Source organism: Pipistrellus hanaki (genome assembly GCF_964339955.1).
Source record: "Pipistrellus hanaki genome assembly, chromosome: 5".
In the NCBI taxonomy this organism is placed as follows: Eukaryota; Metazoa; Chordata; class Mammalia; order Chiroptera; family Vespertilionidae; genus Pipistrellus; species Pipistrellus hanaki.
In genome coordinates, this window is record NC_140507.1 from 28,103,446 (window position 1) to 28,117,894 (window position 14,449).

General features: G+C 40.5%; 1 protein-coding gene across 7 annotated transcripts in view; it reads left to right on the forward strand.

The window, feature by feature from the left end:
• The window catches only part of KLHL3 (kelch like family member 3), a 139,746-nt gene that overhangs the window by 49,775 nt on the left and 75,522 nt on the right, over window positions 1-14,449 (forward strand). For 3 of the 7 annotated variants that reach the window (XM_084884530.1, XM_084884531.1, XM_084884535.1), the window contains 2 exons: window positions 5,240-5,359; window positions 11,869-11,975. The exons of 1 other annotated variant lie outside the window; for it this stretch is intronic. In XM_084884530.1, the coding sequence (XP_084740656.1) occupies window positions 5,240-5,359; window positions 11,869-11,975 (227 nt within the window). Of the gene's footprint in view, window positions 1-5,236; window positions 5,406-11,868; window positions 11,976-14,449 lie in introns of those variants that run through there. 3 more of the 7 variants (XM_084884533.1, XM_084884532.1, XM_084884534.1) reach the window with 3 other exon arrangements.

Sequence of the window (14,449 nt, forward strand, 5' to 3'; positions counted from 1 at the left end):
TTTAGGCAGTTGCAAGTAACAAGAAGTCTTTAGGGAAATGATGGATTATGAAGGGCCAGGCTAAGTCTTTGAGACTTGTTGAAGATAGAACATGCCATGCTTACACTGACATTCTGTGAAGAACATTCTGGAGTCTGGGAGGACTTTACCATAGTAATAAAACAAGAGATCATGATGGCTCAGGCTGAGGTTGTAATAATAATGACTGTGAGAAGGGAATGGTGTGGAAAGATATTAAAGGACATAGAGTTGATAGAACTATGGCTGTATGTGAGGGGTGTGCAAGAGAGAGAGAGAGGGAGGTGAAATCAAGGATGACATCCCAGTTTCTGCCTTGGATAGGTGAGTGGGTTGTTGATTATGCCTTGGTGATAGAAAACATAGAAAGAAGAATAGGCTTGAGGGAAAGAAAGTAAGGAGTAGGCTGAGTTTGCACAAAGAAGTGTAGTGTGTGTGTGTGTGTGTGTGTGTGTGTGTGTGTATGTGTGATTTTGGCTGGGTCTGGATAAAGTGAAAAGTATGGGCAAGAGAGGAGAATATACATCAATATGGTTGTGCTTCACAGGTGGAGAAGGGGAATGCACCAGACTTGTCTGGTATCAAGAACTGAGCATGCTGGAGATTGGGCCTTGAGAAAGTGGAATTGGGCTGTTGGGGATTAATTAGTTAAAATCTGTATGAATGGAGGGAGAAAGGTATAAGGGAGGGAATGGTAGGATCTAGCAACTCTGTCTGAGCATGTGATTCTGGGCTGAGGCATGTGTGTGTGTGTGTGTGTGTGTGTGTGTGTGTGTGTGTGTGTGTATATAAGCGTGTGCACATACTTATGTACTATATTGCTGGAGGGCATGAGTTGTAGTGGAAATAACTTGGGCTGATTCAAGTCAAGGACACCTGAGCTCAGATCCCATCTCTGCCACTTATTATCTGTGATCTTGTGCAAGATTTTTAACTCCTCTGAGTCCTTAGGTCATCTCTTTACTTAAGAAGTTACTTAACTTCCTACTCTCTGGAAGACCAGTGAGTTGCCAAGAATCTTGTGTTTTCCACAAATGAGAGATACCACTCTAGACTTCCTGTGTCTTCATACCCAAGGGGAGAAAGGAGTGATAGAGACCAAGGGATGATTTGGTTCCTTCTGATGTCAAGACTTGCTTTGGCATCAAGGGTTGAATGGGGAAACCAGATGTCATTTCCTTAGCCAGCCCTGCAGCCATCAAGTTGTTCTTTTAGGGAAGCTTCAGTGTGAAATGCATTTTGTTGAAATTAAGTCCTCTGATAAGAGAATCTATGTTTGAGAACTTTGGTAAATACAATATTATTTTTAAAAGAGATATATCATTATTAGGCTATTCTGGAAGGCTGGAAAGTATAAAGAGCAACAGAAAAAGGAAGAGTGAGCCATCTTTGTCTCTATTTGGTCTACACCCACTCCATGTGTGTGAAATAGAACTAAAATGTTTGTCCACTGGGCTTTTATTATCATAGTTCCTGTTAAAAACCTTCAATGGTTCCCTGATTGATACCAAATGATAATTTCTCTTCCTGGCTTTTAAGTCTCTCTACAATTTGAAAATTATAATGAATATTTGTGTAGTGTTTTATAGTTTTTAGATTTATCCCAGGAATTTAAGTATGGTTTAGTATTAGAAAATATATTACCACATTAAAAGAATAAAAGGAAAAATCCATATAATCATTTCATTAGATTTACAAAAACATTTGATAAAATCCAATATATCTTATGACTCAAGAACTGTAATATACATGGACATTTTCTTAATTTGATTAAGAAAGGGTATCTACAAAAATCCTACAGCAAACATACACAATAGGGAAACATTAGAAGCATCTTTAATATCAGGAGGATGAGAAAAATATTCATTAGCACACTTTCTATTCAACATTGTGTGACCATCCTAGCCAGTGGAGAATTTCTTGCAAAAAGAAACTAAAGCCCTCAGAATTGGAAAGGAGGAAAAAATCTCTTGCATTATATGCAGGCAATGAGGTTGTTAAAATAGATCACCTAATTAAATCTTTAGACAAATAGATAGAAATAATAGAAACAGTTGGTAAGGTGGCTAGATATAAGATCAATTTGCAAAAATCAGTTGCATTTTATAAGCCATAATAATCAGAAAATATACTTTAAAATGAAACACAATTTCCATTATAAAATAGCAATAAAAATTATTAGGTGAATAAGTATAATTATATAAGGTTCCCCATGCAGAAAAATATAAAAGTTGGAATGACATTAAAGAGGAGCTAAATAAATGGAAAGATATGGAATCTCTAATAAAGATGATATTCTAGCCGGGACCGGTTTGGCTCAATGGATAGAGCGTCGGCTTGGGGACTGAAGGGCCCCGGGTTCGATTCCGGTCAAGGGCATGTACCTTAGTTGCGGGCATATCCCCAGTGGGGGGTGTGCAGGAGGCAGCTGATCGATGACTCTCTCTCATTGATGTTTCTAACTCTCTATCTCTCTCCCTTCCTCTCTGTACAAAAATCAATAAAATATTAAAAAAAGATGATATTCTATCTTCCATGTTCATTGAATAGAAGATACAATATCAGAAAGATGTCAGTTCTATTCAAGTTGATCTATAAATTCAATGCAGTTTTTTATCAAAATCCCATCAGAGTCTTTCATAAAACTTGACAAACGATACTAAAATTTGTATGAACGAGTAAAGAGACTGGAATGATCAAAACACATCTTAAACATAATAATAGGATTAGGGACTTGCTCTATCAAATATCAGGCCTTATTATGGAGCTACAGAAATAATGTATTACGGGTACAGAGGCAGGTACACTGACCAATGGAATAGGCTAGTGTCAAGAAATAGATTCCTGTATGTTTGGAACTTTGATATCGACCTAAGGTGGCATGACAATGACAGGCGAGTGGGAAAAATAAGAAGTAATAAGTGGAACTTATGGGAAAAATTAGATCCCCTTTTCACATCATGACCCAAAAATCAACATCAGATAATATAAGGTATTAAATATCAAAAGTAAAAATGTTAGTAGAAAATAAAAACGATCTTTCTGGCCTTGGAGTGGGGAAGTGAGGACACTAACAATCAATTATACTTGTGGGTTTTCTTACATGAAGTTTTTTTTTTTTAATCTTTACTGGGTACTCCCTCTTCCTGATCACATTTTCAGCTTTGAGATTTTCTTTATCTCTTTAAACACATGACTCTGATCATCTGCCTCTGTGCATCTCTCTATATTTATTGTCCTGGGCTCAGCTCAGTTAATTTCTTTGCACTCAGAATCCAAACAGTCTCACAGTTCAGGTGCCTGTGGCTTACATTTACATGCTGAACTGAAGGTAGGGAAAGAAGCCAAAGGAGGAGTCAGATGAGCTACGGGTCTGGGGCATGTTTGATTGTATTTGAATGTTAACAAATCCCAGTGTGAGATCTATGGATTCTCAGGTCTCTGGAACATTCTCTTAACCACAGCATTCCCTTTCTCAAGAATTTTCAGAGCTGGGAAGTAGCGTGGACAGAGGCAAAGGGAAAGGCAAAAGAAAGTACTGCTGTCCTGGAGTTGGAGTAAACTGTGGGTCCCTAAATCTACTCAAGTGGAAAAGGTCCTGTTTTCCTACTAGCAAAGCAAAGCTTAGCCTTGTCCAAACAGAGGTAACTCCGAGGTTCCAGACTTGACCGTGGAGCTAAGTAGTTTCTTTAATCTGGGGAGAGTGCTTTCCTTACTCACTCTTTTGGTTCTTTCTCAGCCGCCATAAAGTTTTGACATGTTGCTTAGAAGTTGTTGGGATTCTGAGTGGGATTTCACAAGGATTTAAGTGTTTTGTCTTTGGGACAGGAGTTTTGAAACTATGAGTGACTTGCTACAACCACCTGCTCATTTAGCTCACATAGATAGCATTTCTTTTCATAACAAATTACAATCTCTTGTCTTTGTTTGGGATTATGGTTTCCCCAAAACTTCCACTTGTGTCACCATTCTCTATACTGTAGCCAATGTGATCTTTCTGAAGCACAAATGTGTTCACCAGCTTCCTGCTCCGCTTCTCTGCTTAAAACCTTTTGATGGCTTCTCATGGTTAAAGAATGAAATCCAAACTCTTTAGCTTTGCTTATATGACACAATATTGTTCAGTCTAATAGCCTGAAGTTTTACTGAACACACTTGAATTTTTCTCCAGATCTCTGTGCATACTGCCCTCTGAATTCTTTCCACCTTCCTTTTTTACCTGGTTAATGGATGCTCTTGCTCAGCTTCTAGGAAGTTTTCTCCTTATCATACCAGCATTGGGATTGTTGCCCATCCTTTGTGTTTCTCTAACCGTTTCTTTTTATTGTTTAAAGTATTACATTTGTCTCCTTTCCCACAACTGTGTTTCTGTAACTCTTACCCCATATAATAAAAGGCTAATATGCAAATTGACTAAATGGCAGAATGACTGGTTGCTATGACGCACACTGAACACCAGGGGGCAGATGCTCCATGCGGGAGTTGTCTCCTGGTGGTCAGTGCACTCCCACAGGGGGAATGCCGCTCAGCCAGAAGCCCAGAACTGGGTTCATGACTGGCAAGTACAATGGCGATGGCGGGAGCCTATCCTCCTCCGTAGCAGCACTAAGGATGTCTGTCAGTTGGACATCCCCTAAGGACTCAGGCCTGGCTGAGGGATCCACCTCCCCCCCGCCCCCCCTCGCCCCCCAGTGCACCAGCCTCTAGTTGAACTATAATACTTAAGATACAATAGTTAAATGTTTACTTGGCTTTCTCCTCCACTGAACTCAAAATTTTGTAAGAGCAGGGTCTGTTTCTTGTTTATTGTTGTGTTTCCCTTAAATTTCATTACAGTGCCTGACACATAGTAGGCTCCATTAGATGTTTATTGAATGAACAAACATCCCTATGAATTGAATGGTATAGTGCTTAGTTTCCCCTCACTTTCCCCATCTGGAGAGATGGAAGTTAAGCACTCCCACAAAGTCACAAAAGTGCTCAGTGGAATAAGCTGAGATAGGATCCATCTTCCATCAGAGGAATGCACTTTGTATTGGGAGATTCTGCAGAAATGCCTGACCCAATGCATTCTTTCCCTGTTGGGTTTGTGGTTAAGAGAACAGGCTGACAGGGATGCCCCTGGTGGGTGGGCAAATGCATGCATTTGTGCAGTTGGGTGAATGGGTTTATCAACATGTGATCCTCTTTTTCCTCCCTCCCACTTCCTTCCTGTTCACAGCACCAAGCTGAGCTCCCAGTCCTCGATTCAGGCTGGGGATGATGAGAAGAACCAGAGGACTATCACTGTCAATCCTGCCCACATGGGGAAGGCGTTCAAGGTTATGAATGAACTGAGGAGGTACATTTCCTATTTTGCCTGTGCCCTTTTGGAAGCAACTTGCCTGGTGAGCGTTATCAGGTTCTATTAAGTTAGGACACCACCTCCTAATGAATTCTGACTCTTCCCCACCCACTCTCAGTCACGTGGCTTCCCCTTTCAAACTCTGATTGAGAGAGATGTCTTTCAGAAATTTCTCTCTTTCCTTTGTATTTAACACCTATCATTTTAGTACTTAATCACAGTGGAGAAATCCTGTATGGTTACAGAAGTTCTGTTCATGGACTTGGTTTCCAACTGAACCAGCTGCTTGAAGTCCAATAATAGAATGATTACAACACCTACACACAATTGCAGATTAAAGATTGTGGATGCCATGCATTTTCTTTTGGCCTCCCTCTCATTCCTTGGTTTGAACTTAGCTTGTTAGACAGCCATATGAATGGAAAAATACCTAGCTTCTAAATGCAATTTAACTCCATAAAGAAATAAATGAAATGCAAATGCACTCATCCTCATTTAGCTAAATGATGATGGGCGTGCAGGCTACTTGTAAAGCCAGTGTGCATGTTTGATGAGCTTGTTGCCAGACAGGTTCAGGACACTGAACATGCTTTTCTGTACAAAGCTTGTGCACATAATCTCTTCCTTTCTAGAGAACTCAGAAGCTTTTTTTGCCCATGCCATTATTCATCCTGTTGTGAGCTGTAATTGTTTATTTCCTCTTTTCTATGTAGCTCATGAGTTTCCTGAGGCAGGGGCAACTTCTGAATTGTTTTGATGTCTAGCACCTAGTTCTTCGTAGGAAATGAGGCAGTAGCTAGACTCTGGGATGGGTGAGTTGGTGTAAAAAGTTAAATAAATAAATAAGTCAATGAAAATTATATTCTGTAATACAAATAGGTATTTTGTGAGGGTGCTAAGGAAGCAAGTATGCCAAACTACAAATTTGGAGAACACTTCTTAAAAGGGATGATGCTTGAGGTAAATTTTGAAGGACAAGTAAAAGTTAAAGAATGATAAATGGATAGGAAAAAGTCTTCCAAGCAGAGAAAATGGCATGAGCATAAGCATATATAGCTGAAGATATGTTTGTTGAGTAAGGGGTTGAACTACTTTTTAAAAAAAGTTCTACCTGATTTTATATTTATTTCTTCATTTTTCCTTTTTGCAGGGTCCAGTCTTTGGCATAAAAACCAAGTTAAATTAAATTTATCTTATGCCCTATTGCTCAATTTTTATTAGGCCTCCTGCCAAATTTCCTGGAAGCTCTGTTCATGTTTGTCTTTGGCAGTCGGCGTTGCTGATGTTTGTGCCTGTGTGCATGGTTCTCTTGTCACTGAAGAATTTGTGTTGTGTTCCTTAGACTCTATTGAAGTTCTTCGTATAGTTCCCTAAGTTGGCTAATTTAAGACTCCTATAAACCGACAGTAGGACATTGTTTGAGGGTTCCCAGATGGAGAGGGTGCCAGCCAGGCTGAGGAACACTCTCCACCCCCCAACCCCTGCATGAATTTTGTGCACTGGGCCACTAGTATCTCAATAAAACTGAAAAAAGAAAAAGAAATTTCAGGTCTTTCATTAGACCCTATGTTGCCAGATGTAGCCAACTCCAGTCACTGCTGAAAGGGAGAGCTCAGGGAATAGATATGTACATAGACTCCCCCCTCACCTTTCATTACTAGTATTTAAAAATTTTTTAAAATAACTTAAGAAACTCATCTTGCTATGTTCTTATTACTTCTTTTGCAAGTTACCACGATTTTGCATCTTTCCCTAAATGCATCTACTTGGATTTAATATCCTCCAACAGTCCTGCTTCCTGTCCTCTTGTATATTTTAGCATTTTCCAGTGAACATTTTCTCAAGATGCTCTGTGGGGGAAAAAGAGCTCGGAACTCAAATAAGTTTGAAAAATGAGATATGAAACTGCTGTGCCCCACTCTGAAATTCATAATGCATACAGGCTTTGAGAAGTCCTATAAAAAATTTGTCTAAGTAAGGGTTTCCCACATGTGTTTGACTACAGAACCCACTTTGATGATTGTTATTATGTATAAACTGACTGTTTAATGAAATTTGTTTTGGAAAACACTAGTGTTTTACTGAAATTTAAGTGAATAATCTTTGTATTTAAATGGCTCATTTTAAGAACTAGAGTGGAATGGGGAGGCTGACAGAAGGGCCTGGATAGACTTTATTGATCTGTGGATCTGTGAGAGTTTTATGGGAACTGGAGTTCCTGACTATTTTTCCCTATTGGAGTTAACCTATTTCTATCTTTTATCTTGATGAAACCTGGGTAAAGCATCTTAACCATTCAGGGATTTAGCTAAGGAAAAGTTACACAATGCTCCAGGGGTCTAGGGTTATTTCTGCATTGTTTTCACATTCCCCTCCCTCAATTTTAAGTTATTTTAGTTCAAGCACAAATGTTCTTTGCCATTCATGAATCACACAGTTCATGAGTTTCCTGTTCTTTTTACTTCCATAGTGGAGAATGGACTTTTGGCATAGTAACCCTCCAGTCTTCCTCTTTCATAGCTCTGTTCTGGTCAGACCAGCAGCTGCTTCTGGAGCACTAATGGCTCTTTGGGTCCTGACCATCCAGCTAGCAAGAGGGGATGTAGTCTTTATTGGAATAGCACACCCTGACCAGATCTGAAAAGGAGATCTAGGTCATCTCGACAATTCTAACCTCTCATTTCACCATTGCAAACAGTTCTCTGTCCTCATCTTTTTTTTTTTTTTTTTTTTTAATCTGCCACTATGCCTTTAGAACTTGTAATAACCATCTTAGCACATTGATTTCTTTCTTCTTTTTGGTACCAGTTTTAGCAAGATATAATTTATATGCCATACAATTCACACATTTAAAGTGCACAATTTAATGGATTTTAGTATATTCACTGTCATGCATCTAACAATCAATTTTAGAACTTTTTTTTATCACCCCCTAAAATTCTATGTAATATCCCCATTTTCTCCTTCCCATCTCCCCCAACCTTAGGCAATTGCTAACCTACTTTCTGTCTATAGATTTGCCCATTTTGGAATCATACAATATATGGGTTTTGGTGACTGGCTTCTTTCACTTAGCATAATCTTTTTAAGGCTTATTATGTTATCATATGTCTTAGTATTTCATTCCTTTTTATTGCTCCATAAGATTTGATTATATGGATAGACCACATTTGGCTTTTGACAATTATGAATAATACTGCTGTGAAAGCTCATGTACAAGTTTTTGTGTGGATGTATGTTTTCATTTCTCTTGGTTATATACCTAGGAGTGAGATTTCTGGATCATATAACTATATGTATAACCTTTTGAGGAACTATCAGACTGTTTTCCAAAGCAGTTGCACCATTTTACAATTCTACCAGTGGTATAGGAAAGTTTCGATTTCTCTATCCTCACTAACACTTGTTATTTTGATTATAGCCATCTAGTATGTGTGAGGTAGTATCTCATTGTGGTTTTGATTTGCATTTTTCTGATGACTAATGTTGAGCATCTTTTCATGTGATCATTGGCATTTCTATATCTTATTTAGAGAAATGCCTCTTTAGATCCATTGCCCATTTAAAATTATATGTTTACTTGTTATTGAGTTATAGTGTTCAACTTATTTATATGTTTTATATACAAGACTCTTATCTGATACATGATTTGAATTTTTTTTTCTTTCATTTTGTGGGTTGTCTTTTCACTTTCTTTTCTTTTTTTCTTTTAATATAACCAGCTTTTAAAAAAATATATATTTTATTGGTTTTTCACAGAGAGGAAGAGAGAGGGATAGACAGTTAGAAACATCAATGAGAGAGAAACACTGATCAGCTGCCTCCTGCACACGCCCCACCAGGGATGTGCCCGCAACCAAGGTACATGCCCTTGACCAGAATCAAACCCGGACCCTTGAGTCCCCAGGCCGACGCTCTATCCACTGAGCCAAACCGGTTTTGGCTCTTTTCACTTTATTTTTTAAAAAAATATATATTTTATTGATTTTTTACAGAGAGGAAGAGAGAGGGATAGAGAGTTAGAAACATCGATGAGAGAGATACATCGACCAGCTGCCTCTTGTATACCCCCTACTGGGGATGTACCTGCATCCAAGGTACATGCCTTTGACCAGAATCGAACCTTGGACCTTTCAGTCCGCAGGCCAACACTCTATCCACTGAGCCAAACCGGCTTTGGCTCTTTTCACTTTCTTGATGTCTTATTTGTGTCATTTGGAGCACAAAGTTGTTAATTTTGATGTCTAATTTATCTGTTTTTTGTTGTGCTTTTGATGTCTTATTCAAAGTCATGAGTATCCCTATGTTTTCTAAGAGTTTTATATTTTAGCTCTTAAATTTAGATCTTTGGTCCATTATGAATTAATTTCTACATGTGGTGTGAGGTAGAGGTGTGCAGACCACTTCAGGGTGAGGTCCTGCCCCCAGGTTTTGCCTCTTGGTGCTCACTGATACACTATTTCATATGTTAAACCTTCCCAGAATCCCCCTCATTGATATACTATTTTGTTTGTTAAACCTTTCCTGACCACTTTTCCTTATTGGAATTAACCTATTTATGTCTTTTTCCATACAAGTGTCACCCAGTCATGAGACATTGTGGTATTGTACCTGGATTTAAGATTTGTAGCTTTGGGCCACTTCTCTAAGCCAATTTGCAGCTGCAACCTTTTCAGGCTTTATGATTCTATTACTCTGATAAGTGAACCTGGACTAATGTCCTAGAGGTTGTCAATGGTTTAATATGATACACCAGGGATGACAAGTATGTGCCTTCTCTTCCATTTATCAACCATGGCAAATTCACTACATTCATCACTCTCACATGGGACCCAGTCATGACAGATTTCTCAATCCACTATAGTGTTCTAATTAACTGTGACCAATGGATCACAGTTGAAATATGTTTGCCCTGCCTGTCTTTCCTCCCACCTTTACACCTAGTGCTTCGGTGTAAAGGAGGGACTAGTGGTGACGGAGGCCATAGATGTTAGGAGCATGGGTTCTGGGGCTCAGCAGCCTGCGTTCAAAGCCTATCTCCACTGCTCTCTTTCTGTGTGAATTTGGGAAAGTTTCTTACTTTCCCTGGGCCTCAGTTTTGTTGTTTACAATGTGGAGCATAACAATAGTCCTACCTCATATGGTTGTAGAGGACTAAATAAAGCAATACATCCAAAAAAGTGCTTAGAACAGTGTCTGGTACCTATAACTCCATTATTGTTAACCATTATATTAATAACTAGAGGCCCGTTGCACAAAGAGATTCATGTAATAGGCCTTCCTTTCCTTGGATTCCAGCACCAGTTTTCCTCCAGCACCCGGGACCCAGGCCTTCGCTCTGGCCAGTCTGCCTTCTTTGTCTTTGCTGCAGACTCCAGCTGGAGCCTGCCATCTTTGTCTTCACTGCAGACCCCGGAGCCTGCAGTTTTGTCTTTAATGTGGCACTCCACTTCTTTAGATCCCTTCACCCCCACCCGCCCTCTCATAGCAGGTGTCCTGCTCCATCTGGCCACTCCCTGCCTGGAGCAGCTGGGTGGCTGCCATCTTTGGTCTTAGAATTTTCATACTCATTCTGATTGGCTATGGGTGTAGCGGAGGTATGGTCAATTTACATGTTTGTCTATTATTAGGTAAGATAGGCATGGTAAGAAATCGGAAGGCTGGTAGAAGAAAAATTCTTCAGTTGACAGGGCTTTGTGGTACCCTTTTAGCCTCCAAAGTAGCCAAACATCTATTCTATCTATGAATGTGGATTGATCCCATTTCAAAATTCATTCATTTATTTGGTAAAAATTTAGGACCTACTGTGGGCTAGGGATTCAGCCAGGTGTCTAAGAGTTACTAAGACATATCCCTTTCAGAGTCCATAGTGTAGTGGGAGTGACAAATAAATAAAAAGGTAGTTACAGTAGTCTTAATTGCAATGATTAGCATTTGCAAAGGGTCTTTAGGGAGCATAGTATGCAGGTAGAGTCTTCTTGGTGATAGTGTTGAATCTGAGTGGGAGGAGAAATATGTGAGTCCTCTAGATCTGGCTGGCCTCTTAACAGTATTACTGAGGCAGTGGATTTCTTGGTGAATTGTTAATACTTGTTCTCGCTGGTGGCACACCACAGAGGCATGCTATGCCCCTCCGCATTCACGCAGTCACTTGACTGACAGCCCCAGACTTTTCCCACTGCTCCCTGAGCTGCTGTACTCCTGTCTCAGTCCAGGCTGATGGAGTGGGGAACAGAGAAGTGAAGACACATGAAAGAACTCTGAATTTGCAGCCCCAGACTAGTTGGATCACTCTGTGTACCTTCAGAATGCATGAATGCCAGGCTTATTGGGGACTTGGAAAAGTTGATGAGTCCATCCCGCTGCTTAACTCAAGATAGGGCAGGTCTCAATGACAACCTTATATGGTGATAGCATGGAAAAGGGTGAAAGGAAAAATACTCTTGTATGAGAGGGGTGGGTGTTGGTGCTGTGATTCATCTTGTCCTCTCACTGGTATCTTACAGTAAGAAGCTGTTGTGTGATGTGATGATTGTGGCAGAAGATGTCGAGATAGAAGCCCACCGAGTGGTCCTGGCAGCCTGCAGCCCCTACTTCTGTGCAATGTTCACAGGTATGGTGAAGGGAAACAATAACAGTGATTGGGACAAAATTGAGGGTGATGGCATGAGGGGAGGGAGGAAAGAGAAGGCTGCGACACTCACCATGAACTTCTTTGTGCCAGATACTGTGCTTTGCACCATGGAGGACTTGTTGAAAACATAATCTCTGCCAGGCCAGTAGAACATGCAGCCCCTTGTCACCAGGAGGCAAAGAGAGTAGAATTCCTGTAGTCCATTAATTCTCAAACTGTGGCATGAATCATAATCATGGGAAGCTTGTGAAAAACATAAACTTATGGGCTCATCTCTAGGCCTTCTGATCTCTCATTTTGCAGATGGGGAACCCTGAGGCAGAAAGAAGGGGAGGGACTTGCCCAAGGTTACCCAGAGAATGAGTGCGACTTGGCTTCTTGATGGCTGGCCCAATGCTGTCATGGGCCTCCTTTGGGAGAGGTGATAGTGGGACCTGGGGAGAGTAAGACAGGAATATTCACTATTGGTCATTCATTCTCAGCATCTTTGCCAACTTTCCAGGGAGTGCCTCTTCCCTGAGCATGCCAAGTTGCCTTGCCCAACTGTTCACATGTGTTTCTTCTGAAATAGAATTCCTTTTTTTTTTTTTTTTAATATATTTTATTGATTTTTTACAGAGAGGAAGGGAGAGAGATAGAGAGCTAGAAACATCGATGAGAGAAACATCGACCAGCTGCCTCCTGCACACCCCCTACCGGGGATATGCCTGCAACCAACGTACATGCCCCTGACCGGAATCGAACCTGGGACCTTTCAGTCCGCAGACCGACGCTCTACCACTGAGCCAAACCGGTTTCGGCTGAAATAGAATTCCTTGAACCCATGTGTAGAGCTTCTGGTGTGTAGAGATACACCGTACCTTCCCTGAACTAGGAAGGGTAGTGCTCTGTAGGTAACTGCTGACTGAAGGCCCACGGGGCTGGGTGAGACAGAGACTGGATCAGTGTCCCTCCCCGACGCTCGCCAAGTACTCTGTGCTTCCTCTGAGTGCGTCTGTTTCCTGGTGTCTGCAGTGCCTGTGCTCTGGCATCTTGTATGTTGGCTGCTCCTCATCCTCCAGTTTACAGGTCTCTGCTTCCTGGAGGTCTCCTCTGACTACCCTAGCTATAGTTCCCCATTAAGTCTCTTTTCTATCCCATAACTTAACTCTATTTTTTTTTATAACATTTATAACTATTTGAAAATCATATTGGTTAGTTGTTTATAGTTTTTCACCACTCTTTCCTCATTAGACTATAAACTCCACAAAGTAAGGGATCTTGTTGGACTTGTTACTATATCCTGAGTACCTGGTACACAATAGGACTTATGTTTTTTAAATGAATGAATGAAATATCTCTCACATTTGATTGTGAGCTTTGTACACTTGGGGACCATGTCTTGTCACTGTTGAATCCTCCGTGTCAACCATAGGGCCTGATATAGTTCATAAGTAATGACCAAAAGAATGAAAGATTTGCTAAGAATAGGTGCGTGCAGGCACATTTTTGCTTGAATAGGCTCTGACCTTTCCCTAATACAGTACACAGCCTCTCCTGGGCATGAGTGGTTCCTGTTGGGGAAAACTTGGCCCTTAACATTTTGAGAGTTCCTCACATGTGTGTTCCCCATGGCTGATCATGTGAAGGAGCTGGTCTCAGCTCAGAGCTATCTCTGCTAAGTGGACCAAGCCACTCACACCTCACTTTGAACCTTAGGCTATGAATTTCACACTGTAGCCTGAAAAACCAGATAATTTCATTACTTGGACATTTTGAGCCACATTCCTTTTAGAGTAATCTTAAACCCTAGTAGTAATGTTATAATTTTTCCCTTCTCTTTCATCAGTCTCCTTTTAAAAATATAATTCATTTTGTCTGCAATAAATACTTTGCCAAAATTTTAATAAGTATGTCAGTCATTCTGTGTGTGTGTGTGTGTGTGTGTGTGTGTGTGTGGTTTGGAAAGTCCAGTGTTGTGATAAGAATCTTTTGGGAATTGCATAACTTTAGAATTGGCTCCACTTTTTGCTAATGAACTTGCTCTCGGGTAGTGAAAGTGCCTAAGCAAAATTAAAATGATTTTAGAACTGGACAGGAAAGATACTTTTGGGGTAGTCTTAGATTCTAATAATTGAATGGGAGGAAAGACTCAGAGAAGAAAGCAATTGCCCTGGCTGGCATGACTCAGTTGGTTAGAGAATTGTCCTATACACCGAAGGATTGTGGGTTCAGTTCTAGGTCAGGGTGTGTGCAGGAGGCAACCAATCGATTGATGTTGATTGATGTTTCACTCTCATCTCTCTCTCTCTCTCTCTCTCTCTCTCTCTCTCTCTCTCTCTCTCTCTCTCTCTCTCTTTCCCTTTTTACTTTCTTCTCTCTCTTCCTCCCTCCCTCCCTCTCTCCCTCCCTTTTTTCCCCTCTCTCTTTCAAATCAATGGAAGCATGTCCTTGGGTGAGGATTTAAAAATAAT